This window comes from Astatotilapia calliptera, chromosome 3, assembly GCF_964374335.1.
Source record: "Astatotilapia calliptera chromosome 3, fAstCal68.1, whole genome shotgun sequence".
Taxonomy (NCBI): Eukaryota; Metazoa; Chordata; class Actinopteri; order Cichliformes; family Cichlidae; genus Astatotilapia; species Astatotilapia calliptera.
Window position 1 is genome coordinate 75,937,522 of NC_137424.1, and position 16,429 is coordinate 75,953,950.

The window sequence follows — 16,429 nt, forward strand, 5'->3', positions numbered from 1 at the left end:
CCTCGTCTCTGGACTGAGTATAGCGAACCTAAGTGCCTTTCTGGTGATTTAGTGTTACTTTCAGTATTCTCTGGGTGAAATTCCCAGGGTGGCGTTGTCTTTTTAAAACTGCAAAGAGTATTTACTTTATATCCCAACCTCGTCTCGCCACACATATGTAGCAGTTTAGAGATGTTTCTTAAATGATAGAAACAGGAACGAGACAAAGATTTTACATGAGAGTCAAGGCCCAGAGAAGAGTCAAATATTACTCCAAGATTTCGAATATTTGACTTGACAGAAGGACAGAAAGAGACAAGAACCTGACTGCTTTTAGAATGTAGCTCAGGAGGAGCTATGATCATGGTCTCGGTCTTGTTAGTATTTAGAACAAGGTAGTTGCTTGAAAGCCAATCAGAAACCTGGGTTAAGCACTGGACTAGGGTGGACAGCCTATCCAGCTGATGAGGCTTAAAGGACATATGGAGCTGAATGTCATCAGCATAAAAATGATAAGACAGGTCGCTAAAAGATTGAATGATACCAGCTAAAGGAAGCATGTAAAAAGAAAATAGTAATGGACCTAAAACTGAACCCTGTGGGACACCACAGGTCAGGGCAGCAATGTCAGAGGTGAACCTGTCAGCCCTAACAGAAAAGGTCCTGTCTGATAAATATGAAGAAAACCAGTCTAGGGCAGAGCCAGATATACCAGCCAAAACCTTGAGCCTGTTAAGTAGGATTTTGTGGTCGATGGTGTCAAAGGCTGCATAAAGATCAAGCAAAATGATCACAGAACAATTCCCTGTGTCAGATGCCATTAATAGATCATTATAGACTCTTAAAAGAGCGGTCTCCGTAGAGTGCTGCCTTTGAAAGCCAGACTGAAAAGGGTCAAGAATGTGTAATTTACATAATAGAGACCTGAACTGATTTTCAGCAATTTTTTCAAGTAATTTACTTAAAAATGGCAATTTTGAAATAGGTTGGTAATCACTAGCAGAGCTAGAATCAAGATTCTGTTTTGTTTTTAACCGAGGAGTTACCTCAGCATGTTTAAAATAAGATGGAGCACAGCCTTGCCTCAGTGAACTCTTAATGATGGATAGTAATTGTAGGAGTGTTTAGCTGATTTTAGAGTTTAGAAATGTGTTAACATAGAATGTAGAACTATTGTAGAGACACTGCCCTTAAAGTAATAAATGTGTCGTGAACTTAGGAGTAGAGTGTAGGAGACCTCCCCCCACTGAGTGGAAATTCCCCAGAGGATGTTTGGGGTAGGGGTCTCAACATTTGTAACTGGATAACTGTGGTCTGGAAGGGAAAGGTTTTATGACCTCTAGGGAGTTACCTATACCCACAGTGTTTTAACTGTCACGCACACACATCCACACGCACACTCACTCATGTGCACACACATACACACAGGTATGCGTACACAGGCACACACGAGCACTCACATAGACACATGGGAACACGCACATGTAGGCATTCATGTGCTCGTGCACATAGACACAGACAGCGTTTGCAGCACATCGTAGGGGGTTTTATGATGGGGTCGCTTCTATAAAGCTGGCTGAAACTAACAAAGGGGTGAAGATTTTTGCAGAGGGACACCGGCCTCATCTTCCCTTCTAGAAGTGCATGCTTAAATGAAGAAGAGTAAAGATAAATGAAGATGAGTAAAGATGAATAAAGATTTTGTGAAAATGACTACTGAGTCCGGTGCCATCTCTGGATGCTCGAGGAATAAAAAGAACCGAGGTAAAACTGATTTCGTAACATAATGTAGGACCAATGTTGTTTCCTATTAAATTCAGCTTGTACAAGTTCTAGGAACAGACAACATAGGTGCTGGTAACAAGCTGTTAGTGGCTTAACAAAATGTCATTTTTAAAGTGGAGAGACTGATTGCACTGTGTTAGCATTGTCAGTAAACTGGATACAGAGTAATAAATTAATGACAACTTACCTGACAACTTATCTTGTCATCTGCTGACTGAAGCTGACGTTCAAATAGGTTTACTTTGTTCTTCACATATATTTCCCTGTCAAATTAGGACACCAGAAGGGAGTGAACTTTCTGCAGAATTTGGGTGTCCCTATTTAAAACAATAATACAAGTTTACTTTCTGACGACGGGATGAGACACCTTTCCTGGCCTGAAGACATTTATGAAGAAGAAACGGTACTTTTACTCCGCTATATTTGCAAAATTTGACTCGTTACTTTTTAAAAAAAATAATTAGTTTAACACATTAGATAACATGCTGCCAGTATATATATACAGTGTGGCAAAAAAGTATTTAGTCAGCCACCGATTGTGCAAGTTCCCCCACTTAAAATGATGACAGAGGTCAGTAATTTGCACCAGAGGTACACTTCAACTGTGAGAGACAGAATGTGAAAAGAAAATCCATGAATCCACATGGTAGGATTTGTAAAGAATTTATTCGTAAATTAGGGTGGAAAATAAGTATTTGGTCAATAACAAAAATACAACTCAATACTTTGTAACATAACCTTTGTTGGCAATAACAGAGGTCAAACGTTTACTATAGGTCTTTACCAGGTTTGCACACACAGTAGCTGGTATTTTGGCCCATTCCTCCATGCAGATCTTCTCGAGAGCAGTGATGTTTTGGGGCTGTCGCCGAGCAACACGGACTTTCAACTCCCGCCACAGATTTTCTATGGGGTTGAGGTCTGGAGACTGGCTAGGCCACTCCAGGACTTTCAAATGCTTCTTACGGAGCCACTCCTTTGTTGCCCGGGCGGTGTGTTTTGGATCATTGTCATGTTGGAAGACCCACCCAGCCTCGTTTCATCTTCAAAGTTCTCACTGATGGAAGGAGGTTTTGGCTCAAAATCTCACGATACATGGCCCCATTCATTCTGTCCTTAACACGGATCAGTCGTCCTGTCCCCTTGGCAGAAAAACAGCCCCATAGCATGATGTTTCCACCCCCATGCTTCACAGTAGGTATGGTGTTCTTGGGATGCAACTCAGTATTCTTCTTCCTCCAAACACGACGAGTTGAGTTTATACCAAAAAGTTCTACTTTGGTTTCATCTGACCACATGACATTCTCCCAATCCTCTGCTGTATCATCCATGTGCTCTCTGGCAAACTTCAGACGGGCCTGGACATGCACTGGCTTCAGCAGCGGAACACGTCTGGCACTGCGGGATTTGATTCCCTGCTGTTGTAGTGTGTTACTGATGGTGACCTTTGTTACTTTGGTCCCAGCTCTCTGCAGGTCATTCACCAGGTCCCCCCGTGTGGTTCTGGGATCTTTGCTCACCGTTCTCATGATCATTTTGACCCCACGGGATGAGATCTTGCGTGGAGCCCCAGATCGAGGGAGATTATCAGTGGTCTTGTATGTCTTCCATTTTCTGATGATTGCTCCCACAGTTGATTTTTTCACACCAAGCTGCTTGCCTATTGTAGATTCACTCTTCCCAGTCTGGTGCAGGTCTACAATACTTTTCCTGGTGTCCTTCGAAAGCTCTTTGGTCTTGGCCATGGCGGAGTTTGGAGTCTGACTGTTTGAGGCTGTGGACAGGTGTCTTTTATACAGATGATGAGTTCAAACAGGTGCCATTCATACAGGTAACGAGTGGGGGACAGAAAAGCCTCTTACAGAAGACGTTACAGGTCTGTGAGAGCCAGAGATTTTCCTTGTTTGAGGTGAACAAATACTTATTTTCCACCCTAATTTACGAATAAATTCTTTACAAATCCTGCCATGTGAATTCATGGATTTTTTTTTCACATTCTGTCTCTCACAGTTGAAGTGTACCTCTGGTGCAAATTATATATATATACATATATATATACATATATATATATACATATACATATACATATATATATATATATATACATATACATATACATATATATATATATACATATACATATATATATATATATACATATATATATATATATACATATATATATATACATATACATACATATACATATATACATATACATATACATACATATATATATATATATATATACATATACATATATATATATATATATACATATACATATATATATATACATACATATATATATATATATATATATATATATATATATATATATATATATATATATATATATATATGTTGGAATGCTACTACGCAAGTAACCCCGGCGGCAGGGGCTACATGAATAGGATGGGAGCACTAGGTGCGGTGACTCCCAAGCTAGGCGAGTGGCTCCAGCAGATCCCGGGAACAACATCGGAGATCTCTGTCCAGAAGAGCGCATTCCTGGGAACAGCTAAGATACTGCGCAGGACGCTCAAGCTCCCAGGAGGACCCGAGCTTGAAGGATAAACCGCCCGCAGGGGCGTGCTGGGTGTTTTTTTTAATATATATATACATATATATATATATATATATATATATATATATATATATATATATATACATATACATATATACATATACACAGTGTTGGGGAGTAACGGAATACATGTACCGCCGTTACGTATTTAGAATACAAAATATGAGTAACTGTATTCCGTTACAGTTACCGTTTAAAAAGGTGGTATTCAGAATACAGTTACTTTGTTGAAATAAATGGATTACACTGGGGTACTTTCCTGTTTCATATTGTCGCGGGTCAGGACTGTTTGGGTTTTGTTTGACAGCTACGTTCTTTTGTTCCAGGCGGCAGCGTTACGGTTGCCATGGTTACAGGGCGACGCTCTCTCTCTCTGCGACTGTGTGTTTCCTGGGTGAGAGAGCGCCTTTTCGTTGTTGTTGTTGTTGTTGTGCTAAGCTAACAGGCAGAATGCTACAAGCATAGCTCTAAAGAATGTAGCATCATGGGCAGTGTAGTCCGTGCTGCTGGGAGAATTGACTGCCATACACGTTATGTGTCTGTGAGCGCTAGGAGGGAGAAAAAGGGGAGTGGAAAGGTACGAGCAGTCATCGAGCAAAAACGGGAGCTGGAAGCATGTAAATATAATAATAACCACTGCAGCCAAGAAGAGTGCCTGACGAGCCCAGTTACTCGACTGTACACTGTGTTCGTGTTTTCCTCCGAAAACAACAAGTTCCGTTGGAGCAGCCTTTCAACGCCTCTCTCTGTCTGTCGCAAGAAAAGTTGACCCACACAACAAAGTAGAGCTATTTTTCGGCTACCAGCCGACAGGGACCCCGCCGTATTATGCTGGGCTTACACTGTGCGATTTTTTCAGTCGCGCGATTGAGCTCCTGCTCAAACTGTACGATTGACTCGCAGGGGTTAGAAGTTCATAGGTCACGATGCAGGGTCTCACACTATACGGCCCGATGCTCTGATGCGACCTGAGTGCTCACACTGTGCGTCCATAAAAATGAAGGTTATAACAGAAATTCTGTCGCTCGCTCTCCCTCTCCGTCTTTCACTCACACAGACACACCACCACCATCAACTTTGCTAAATTGCTAATGAAAAACATTGGTCAGGCAGCTGTGATTGAGCAGCAGTGTCGATCCAACTATTTTCACGGTTGTTGTGGTCGTGATAATTTTGTGAGGCCACATCGAAAGGGCTCGGATGGTTCTACAGGTTGTGCCTCCATCGCTTGTGTCCAGATCACACGCCGTCTTTTTCGCTGACATTTGTGTTTGCGCGTGCGCAGTGTGGCAAACTGCGGTGACACCCTCACAACCAAGCGATTGATGATCGGGAGGTGGTCGTGAGGTGTCAATCGCTTCTCGTTACCCCACGTATACTACACGATGCACGACGCACGATGAAGGCCAAAATCGGGCCGATCGCCAAAACGATCGCACGACTCAAAAATCGGCTCAAAATGGGCCAAAAATCGCACAGTGTGAGCCCAGCATTAGTCAGAGGTCCCTTTACTACAGTTCGGAGTCGCGGACCTTCAGTAATAGTAATAAATCACACAGCAATAGTACATTCACGTTGTTGTAAAAAGCATGATAATATTGTAGCGGGTCAGGGCTGTTCGGGGTTCTGCTTGTACAGTTATGTTTTGTGTATGTTGCCATGGTGACGGGTGACGCCCTCTCGCTGCGACGGTGTGTCCTTCCGGGGTCAGAGGGCGCCCTATGTGTGTTGTGGTTGCCGCGCTGAGCAGTTAGCTAGTGGCAGTGTGTTCTTCTGCAAATGTAATAAACGGCTGTGCTCCCTGGCTAGCTCACGGGAAGCAAGACCAAACGATACCTCCGTCTCCTCGTTATCTGAACTCGCCACAATATATTAAGTAATCCAAAGTATTCAGAATACGTTACTGTAATTGAGTACGTATACATATACATATACATATATATACATATACATATATATACATATACATATATATATATATACATACGTATACATATATACATATACATATATACGTATACATATATACGTATACATATATACGTATACATATATACGTATACATATATATATACATATATACGTATACATATATATATACATATATACGTATACATATATATATATATATATATATACGTATATATATATACATATATATATACATATATACGTATACATATATATATATATATATATATATATACGTATACATATATATATATATATATACGTATACATATATATATATATATATATATATATATATATATATATACGTATACATATATATATATATATATATATATACGTATACATATATATATATATATATATATATATATATATACGTATACATATATATATATATACGTATACATATATATATATATATATATATACGTATACATATATATATATATATATACACGTATACATATATACATATATACATATATATATATACGTATACATATATACATATATATACATATATACATATATATATATATATATATATATATATATATATATATACACGTATACATATATATATATATATACATATATACATATATATATATATATATATACATATATACATATATATATATATATATATATATATATATATATATATACATATATATTCATATATATTAGGGGTGCAACGATACACAAAATTCACGGTTCGGTTCGGTTCGATACTTTGGTGTCACGGTTCGATATTTTTTCAATACAAAAAAATGTTCATGCCTTTTTAATTTGTCATTTATTAAAATTATAAATATATATTTTAACTCAAAAGTACAGTTTTTAAATTTAACCCTAACCCTTGTGCGCGTTTTTTATTTTGACAGCGAATGCGCACCTGCGGACCACTTATGTGCAGCCCTGGTTATTTAGCTTGTCATATTGCAGCCACAGAAATTCTTTTGTCCATGAAACCATAAAGCTGCACTTTCTTTTTGCCTTATAGTCTGATTTGTCATAACTTCTCCGTTTTGTGGTAAGCTTTTCTTTGGCTGTCACTTCTTCACCCCGACCTGTCTTATTTGGCTCAGTAGAACTAAAATATATATACTGCTACTTTTACACACGGACTCACATAAGCTCAGCGATTCTCTGCGCGATCAACCTCTCACATGTTTAAGCTTGCTGCGGGAGATTTCACTTGTCATGTTTGCATAGTAAGCTAACGATTAATAAGACGATGTCAGAGGAATTGGTGCACAAATTATCATCACTCACAGATCAGTGCTGTCATTGCAAAGTGAAAGCAAAAAAACAAGCGCAAATTCAAACGCGATTTCAATATGTCACATATTGACAGTGGTTCACCGATGCCAATGACATAATTACCCAGCTACATTTCTGAAAGAATGCAAAAGCATTGACATATATTTTTCCTACAATAGCCCGACGGGCAGGGCAGAGAGATTTTTGTAGCCCGACTGGAAAGATCGCTAGCTCCGGGACGTCGGGCTAGCGATTTTGCAAGCCCTGTATCTGATTGAGGAATCACTCATCTTGGAAAAGAGAGTTTATTACAGAGAAATGTCTCTTTCCAAAATAAAAGCTATACTATCCGCTTCTTCTGGGCTATATTCTCAGCAGCATAAGGAGAATCATGTGCTAACAGCTGTCTAAATGACTCGGCTAAAGTTAGTAGCATGCTTGCTTGTTTTTGTCTGCTTCCACTTGTCTTTGCACTAGGATGATGTCGGCGTAAATGTGCAGTCATATTCGTTGTGTTCCCACTAGTGCTTTCAGGTTAATCTCGTTGAAATGACCTTAACGCCACAACACGGCAAATCTCCGTTAATGAGCTACCGCCGATCGCCCCGTGCATGGGGCTAGACGGCCAACACGTTAACGAGCTAACTGCGCTAACACACTAGTTCACACCAATGTAATTAAGCATTGCATGGCACATCCAACATACTGTTTTACTTTAGTCCATGACTCGCTTACCTTCAGGGTCATACGTCACATGAAAACCAAAATAATTCCAAACGCCAGATCTGAATGAGGGTGGGGGAGGTCCATCTTGCAAGGAGAGCTTAACTTCTGTCTTGCTAGCTTGCCCTGCGCTCTTCCTCCTGACTATGCTGTCTGTGTTGAGCGCTCAGTGGATCTGCGCTCGACAGTGCAGCCTAGGCGGAGTAGTCGAACACAGATTCACTGAGCGCTCAACACAGACAGCATCGTCAGAAGGAAAGTTGATAAAATAAATTACAAATGTTGTATTGTTCGATACATATGCGTACCGAACCGAAAGCACTGTATCGAACGGTTCAATATCGATACGAATATCGTTGCACCCCTAATATATATATATACATATACATATACATATATTTCCAAAGGAAAGGACGTTGCCTAATAATTATGCACACCTGATATGGGATGTTGATGTCACTGGACCACACCCCTTCTCTTTACAGAGATGTACTTCACCTAATATGCTTAATTGGTAGTAGGCTTTTGAGCCTATACAGCTTGGAATAAGACAACATGCATGAAGAGGATGATGTGGACAAAATACTCATTTGCCTAATAATTCTGCCTAAAAAGTCAAGCGTGCAGCTGCCAAGATGCCACTTGCCACCAGTTTGGCCATATTTCAGAGCTGCAACATCACTGGAGTGCCCAAAAGCACAAGGTGTGCAATACTCAGAGACATGGCCAAGGTAAGAAAGGCTGAAAGACGACCACCACTGAACAAGACACACAAGCTGAAATGTCAAGACTGGGCCAAGAAATATCTCAAGACTGGTTTTTCTAAGGTTTTATGGACTGATGAAATAAGAGTGAGTCTTGATTGGCCAGATGGATGGGCCCGTGGCTGGATTGGTAAAGGGCAGAGAGCTCCAGTCCGACTCAGACGCCAGCAAGGTGGAGGGGGAGTACTGGTTTGGGCTGGTATCATCAAAGATGAGCTTGTGGGGCCTTTTCGGGTTGAGGATGGAGTCAAGCTCAACTCCCAGTCCTACTGCCAGTTTCTGGAAGACACCTTCTTCAAGCAGTGGTACAGGAAGAAGTCTGCATCCTTCAAGGAAAACATGATTTTCATGCAGGACAATGCTCCATCACACGCGTCCAAGTACTCCACAGCGTGGCTGGCAAGAAAGGGTATAAAAGAAGAAAAATGAATGACATGGCCTCCTTGTTCACCTGATCTGAACCCCATTGAGAACCTGTGGTCCATCATCAAATGTGAGATTTACAAGGAGGGAAAACAATACACCTCTCTGAACAGTGTCTGGGAGGCTGTGGTTGCTGCTGCACGCAATGTTGATGGTGAACAGATCAAAACACTGACAGAATCCATGGATGGCAGGCTTTTGAGTGTCCTTGCAAAGAAAGGTGGCTATATTGGTCGCTGATTTGTTTTTGTTTTGTTTTTGAATGTCAGAAATGTATTTTTGTGAATGTGGAGATGTTATATTGGTTTCACTGGTAAAAATAAATAATTGAAATGGGTATATATTTGTTTTTTGTTAAGTTGCCTAATAATTATGCACAGTAATAGTCACCTGCACACACAGATATCCCCCTAAAATAGCTAAAACTAAAAACAAACTAAAAACTACTTCCAAAAACATTCAGCTTTGATATTAATGAGTTTTTTGGGTTCATTGAGAACATGGTTGTTGTTCAATAATAAAATTATTCCTCAAAAATACAACTTGCCTAATAATTCTGCACTCCCTGTATATACACACGGATATATATATATATATATATATATATATATATATATATATATATATACACACACAGTGCAGAATTATTAGGCAAATAATAAATAAATAAAACAAATAATGTTTCTGAAATGATGCCTCTCACTGTGGGTCAACAGAACTTCTGGCACAGGACAGCTCTAATGAAAGAAAGGATTAATCACCCCTGTAACTGTGTCACTATACATCAGCATTAACAGTACCTCAGTTTTTTTTTTGTCCACATCATCCTCTTCATGCATGTTGTCTTACTCCAAGCTGTATAGGCTCGAAAGCCTACTACCAATTAAGCAAAAAAAAAAAAAAAAACCCAAAAAAACCAGTAGCCTACCTCAGTTTGGTGTTTCAGAAAACTGCTGATCTCAGACCTGCACAACTTCTGTTTTAAACACTGAATGTACTCAGCTACATGAAGAGCACATGATGTTTTCTCTGACACAATTAAATACAACCTGATTAAAGTCAAAGGTTGTTACTTGTATTTGAACTAAAAACTTGTGATCTGGAATTCTTTCACTGTTTTTTGACAATAGTGTGTTATTTATCATAAAGTAATTCAGAGTCATTCATACCAGAGTAACCAGAGAGCACAACATATATTTAACTTTCAACAGGACTTAAAGCTATTACTATAGCTTATAGCTATTACTTACCTGCACTACTGTATAGTTCTGTGTAAATAATCATTCTGTACATATGATAATTTTCAATCCTACAACTGTTTATAACTTGCATTGTTCACATTTCTGTATAACTGTATATCTCAGATTTCTGTAGTTTTTCATATTTATATCCTGTTCATAGCCTGTACATAGTTTGTACTCACTACAGCCTGTACATACTTATAGAATATTCTCAACATACTTCATACCGTGTACATATTACATACCATAATAGACCCATTTCTGTAATATACTTACATATCTATATTATTGCTAGTATATATTGTAATATATCTATATCATGGCTAAAGCACTTCTGGATGGATGCAAACTGCATTTCATTGCCCTGTACCTGTGCATGTGCAATGACAACAAAGTTGAATTCTATTCTATTATATTATGTAAAAGTCCAGACCCTCTGAGGATTATCTGAGTACTTCTAACATTACACAAAGCAAAGGTCTCCATCAGTGTTCATGAAATGCTGGGTTTATCCTTCTTGTGAGGGAGCTGCTGGTGAAGATCACGAGCCCTGCTTGATCCTGGCGACGAGTTTCAGTCTTCCTGGTGTTTCTGAAATGATGCCTCTCACTGTGGGTCAACAGAACTTCTGGCACAGGACAGCTGTAATGAAAGAAATTGAAGTTTTGAAAAAAAAAAATCTTGTAAATGCCCTATATGTGAGAAGCAGATTTTGTATTTACTTTTCTTTTGCCAATCAAGATAAAGTATAATTTTCACCATACAATTACTAACCTTGTCATCTCCTGCACTGTCTGTTTTGGGCTCTGGGCTCCTCCTTCCCAGCGCTCATGAGACTGCTTTGATGCACTGTGGTATGAGGTGCTAACCTGTTGACAGTGTTGGGAAGGTTAATTTTAAAATGTATTCCACCAAAGATTATAGAAGTAATGTATTCTGAATACTTTACAACTACATGAATGCACTATTGCTGTGTGATTTATTACTATTACTGAAGGCTACTCGCCATACCAATACTAACTAGATGTTAAAATCTTAATATAAATGAGTAACAGTAGGTGGACATTAGGTAAGGCTGCACTTTTTGCAGTGATCTCGTGTAGAAAACTATTCAGCGCGTATATAAAACAGGTCAGCGGCTCCGAACCGTAGTAAAGGGACCTCTGGCTGATACGTCCGGTTCGTGTTGGGCTCGTAGCTGAAAACTAGCTTTACTTTGGCTACGTTCACACTGCAGGTCTTGATGCTCAATTCCGATTTTTTGATCAAATCCGATTTTTTTTGTCTGCTTGTTCACACTACAAATAAAATGTGACAGCAAATGCGCTCTAGTGTGAACACTCAAAGCGGCCTGCATGCGCAAAAGAAGATGTCACACACAACGCGCTCTGTTTGGACCCAGAGCAAACAATATTGTTTGACTAATGGCCGTTAATATAAAGACTTCGGACTTTACGTTTCCCAATTTTTGCTTTAAGTTATTTTGTTATTTACATAATAATGTAGATAACCTAATAATGATCCTTATTGCTGTTTTAGAGGAGCGGTACTTCAAAGGATAGCTGCAGATTTCTGTCAGAATCTACAGATTATACAGTACAAATAAAATGTTCACGTTTCTCCAACATTGTCTTCCCAACAGTTTCACTGACATCTACACGGGATGGCGAGTAAGCGTTCGCGATGTCTTCTCCGGCGCTGATAATTGGCGTCTGTCTTGTGTCAGTGACTTAAAAGACAGACAGTCGCTTTCTAAAACATCGGATATGTATCGGATTCAGTACCACATACGAAAGATCAGATTTGAAAATATCGGAATTGTGTTGTTCACACTGTCATACGATGATCGGATATGGGTCGCATAGGGTCAAAAAAATCGGATTTGATGCGCTTTTGCCTGCAGTGTGAACATAGCCTAGGTTGCCTGGTGGATGGACATGTGACCAACATACCACTCTTGTACCCCAATACCGTGTCTGATCACATGCCCTTCCACCAGGCAACGTAGTGCCGTACGGCACTACGCGTCGGACTGGTACCGGTTCGTGAGTCATTTGGTATCGGGCCGCGAGAGTTGAGGTTCAGGTGTGAAATGTATAGTTTTCAGGGTTTTTAGTGTTATTTTGTTATCGTTTTGATCGTTAACTCTGTTTTCCTGGGTCTTTTCACGTGTGTTATGAATAAATCTTCTTTTTTTCGGTACCGGTACTAGTTTTATTTTGTTGTATTTATCCGCGACACCTTAAAGGCCGGTCCGTGAAAAATATTGTCGGGCATAAACCGGTCCGTGGTGCAAAAAAGGTTGGAGACCGCTGCCGTACAACAGCGGAACAAACAAAACAAATCCTCTTACGATATCACAAAAATCATGGACAATCCATAGAAAAGCCGCACCTGACTAAAAGCTGCAGGGTTCAAAGCTTGTGCAAAAAGTAGCGGCTTATAGCCCAACAATTACGGTACTCAGTCTCAGGACCAGTTTCCAAACCAAGTTACTCTTATTTTCTGTTTTAACTGATAACCGTAACTTAGACAATACACAACATGAAGTGTAACATAAGGTAAATACATCTTCTTAACTCACATATGTTAGCTGACAGATTCACTGGCTCTCCACTGTAATGATATAATACTTTAAGATTTAATAAGAAAAAAGTATTAAGATTTAATACTTTAAGAGCTGTACATGTCATTCAGCAGTTAATTTAAATACAGACAGTGGCAGAAAACCCATCTTGCAATATGGCGGAGCACTATTGAAATGTAGCTTGCACAGCAATGGAGTTCAGCTGAACTTCCTCAGCAAAAGCAGTCCACCATTAACCTCTACCATTACCATGAACAATGATGATGGGCTAACGGTCAGCAGTAAAACGTGTTGCCACATTTATAGAGTTCTGTGCAGTGGGCAGTTACCTTAAACAGGGGAAATAGTGGAGAGATGAAAGAAGCTCCAGCTCATCTGTATTGACTGAAGCACAAGAGGTGCAAATCCCCCTACTGGAGCCCTGAGGCATTACCAAATCAAAATACTATTCACTACATATGTGTGTGTGTGTACATACATATACATACAATTAAAAAAATTAATATACAGAGGTTAGCAGTTGGATATTGTACAAAGGAAATGGCATGGTATGGAGTGCATAATGTTGAAGTTCTGGTAAGTGAAGGTGAGGTGTCTATGAAGTGTTCAGCAGTCTGATGGCTGCTCATTCAGGACTGGATACTGCAGTACCAATGGATCAACGCAAAGTGAACCCGGACAAAACTATTACCATCATCTTGTTTTACATTCCCACTGTGTATAGCCATGAGACCAGTTTTCCCACGCTTCAATTGTGTATGTTCATGCGAAGAGGGGAGAAAAAAAAAACTTCCACAGGACTCTGATGTGAAAAGATATAAACAAAAATTTATTCCACAGCTTGTAAATCTTATAGGAGTAATCAGGACTAAGTTATCCTCAAGAACAACAAAAAAAAAAAACTACGGTAGAAGAACTGTGGCTCTGTCCTCCTCTCCTGCAGCATCTTGCCTCTGCTATACTAACTTTTTTCTCTCCCACTCCCCCCTTTAGCAACGCATGTACTCATTTGCATAAATCCACAATGCTGGGTTTTTAACTATAAACCAAGCCTTTAAGGCACACGTATTCATGGTTTTACTTAACCAATCCAACAATAATGCAATAAAAATAAATTTAGTTCAATCATAACCATGAATTTACTTATTAAATTACTAAATACACAAAATAAGTTTTACAAAAAAATATAAATACTAAAATATATTAACAATATTAACTTTGCTCATACAAACTGCATATTCCATACAGCAACACATTCAAAACAACAATGAAGACATGTCATGAAATACAAGGAATAGTTGTGTACGAAGTGTTTCAAACTTTGTGTTATGGAAAAAGAAATCCAGCTCACATTCGAGCAAGTTGGCTATTAGCTTGTTCCTAACAAGAACAAATCTGACATTAAAATTCGTAAATCTAACTTTCCTTTAAGCTGCAGCAACCCTGGTTTTATCCTCGAACGCAAAGTCTTAAAAACTAGAAAACAAGAATCTAGGCAAAACAAGGAAGAAGCAAGGATCAGTTGAAGTCTGTATTCAGTGAGGAGATTATTTACATAACATGACCTATAGCGAGTACTGGCTTGAATGAAGTGAATGAAAGCAAAATATGAATTGTGGTTTCAACAATATGTTTAAGGAGGCAGCAGGAGGACAGCTGCAGTTTAACAGCTTCAACTCACTGACAGGAAACAACATTAGAAACATCATCATCCTCAACTCATCTGCTGCACCGACACTGACACCTTCAACGGACACACCTTCACTTCATCAGCCCAAATGTATGGAAACATCCTGTGAGTGAAAGTGTGTGTGAAGGTGTGTATGTGTGTGTTAGTATCAGGATCAGAGAACGACAGCTTTCCTCTGTTCCAGTCCAGATTCACTCTGATCCTCTGGAGCTTCTTCTGGACTGAGAGAGCAGTGGATCCAGTTGATGGTGAACATGATGAGTATGTACCTTTATATAACAATATAGTCCATAATTCAGACTGTATGATTCCCTTCCTCTGCACAGACTCTGCTAACACACCCAGTCTCCACCATGTACTGTCTCCAACATCGACATCCCAGCTGTGAGTCCCTGAGTTAAAGCCCTCAGAGCCCAGGACAGAGTAGTAAAAACCAATCCTCTCTGGATTATCAGGAAGCTGCTGTTCATCTCCTTCTACCACACTGGTCAGATCTTCAGACAAGATGAGGTTTGGATGAGCAGTGTTTGGGTCCAGAATAAGAGGAGTGTAGGAGACCATGTCCTTCATGTTGTTCCAGATGTTGAAGGTCAGGTTGCCCAGGTGTTTGGCCTGGTCTATCAGAGCTCCTGAGGGCAGCTGTGGATCATCCAGCAGGGGGCAGCGCTGGACTCTTTCCACTGCAGCCTTGTAGTTGTGCAGGAATGAAACGTCTTCAGCTCTCAGCTCCTCCTCTGTGGCTCTGACTGTGTCTGAAAGAGCTGCTATCTCTCTGCTCAGAGCCTCCATCTTCTCCTTCATCATCCCACTCTTCTGCTCCTCTTCCTCCCTCAGTGCAGCCAGCCTGGCCTCCTCTTCCTCTGCTAGAAACTGGTGAAGCTTCTTAAACTGCTCCTTAATCTGCCTCTCTGTGTGTCGGGCCTGGACCTTAATGTGTTCTGCTGTTTGATCAAACTTCACTTGAACTTCTTCACAAACCTTTAACTTCTTCTTTAAGGGCTCCAGAGTTTCCTGAAGTTCCTTCTTGTGTTGTTGTGCAGCTTCATCGATGGGTCTGAATCTGTGACTGGTGTGATTTTCTGAGTCTCTGCAGACGACACACACTGGCTGCTGATGGTCCAGACAGAAGAGTTTGAGTTTCTCAGAGTGCAGACTGCAGAGAGCCTCTGAAGCTCTCTGATCTCTCTCCTGTAAGAACGACTCACACAGGTTCTTTAAAGCTCGGTTTAAAGGTGGATCATCCTTTGAAGATATGTTCTTACAAACTGGACACTCACGTATCTGTTTTTTGATCCACCATCTATTCAGACAGTCTTTACAGAAGCTGTGGCTACATGACAGAATAACAGGATCTCTGAAGACCTCCTGACAGACCGGACAGCAGAGATCCTCCTCTGATCTGGAAGCCAT

General features: G+C 39.9%; 1 protein-coding gene and 1 long non-coding RNA gene across 2 annotated transcripts; both read right to left on the bottom strand.

Moving 5' to 3' along the window:
• Positions 1 to 10,133: 10,133 nt before the first annotated feature.
• On the bottom strand, positions 10,134 to 12,123 carry LOC145422677 (uncharacterized). Its single transcript, XR_013903972.1, has 3 exons — positions 11,517 to 12,123; positions 10,430 to 11,384; positions 10,134 to 10,301 (listed from the first exon to the last, which is right to left on the bottom strand). It is a non-coding gene; the product is annotated as an uncharacterized LOC145422677 (long non-coding RNA).
• Positions 12,124 to 14,137: 2,014 nt separating this feature from the next.
• On the bottom strand, positions 14,138 to 16,429 carry LOC113019680 (nuclear factor 7, ovary-like). The gene has a single exon (XM_026163477.2). The coding sequence runs from the start codon at positions 16,427 to 16,429 to the stop codon at positions 15,044 to 15,046; it is 1,386 nt and encodes a 461-aa protein (XP_026019262.2). The 3' UTR covers positions 14,138 to 15,043.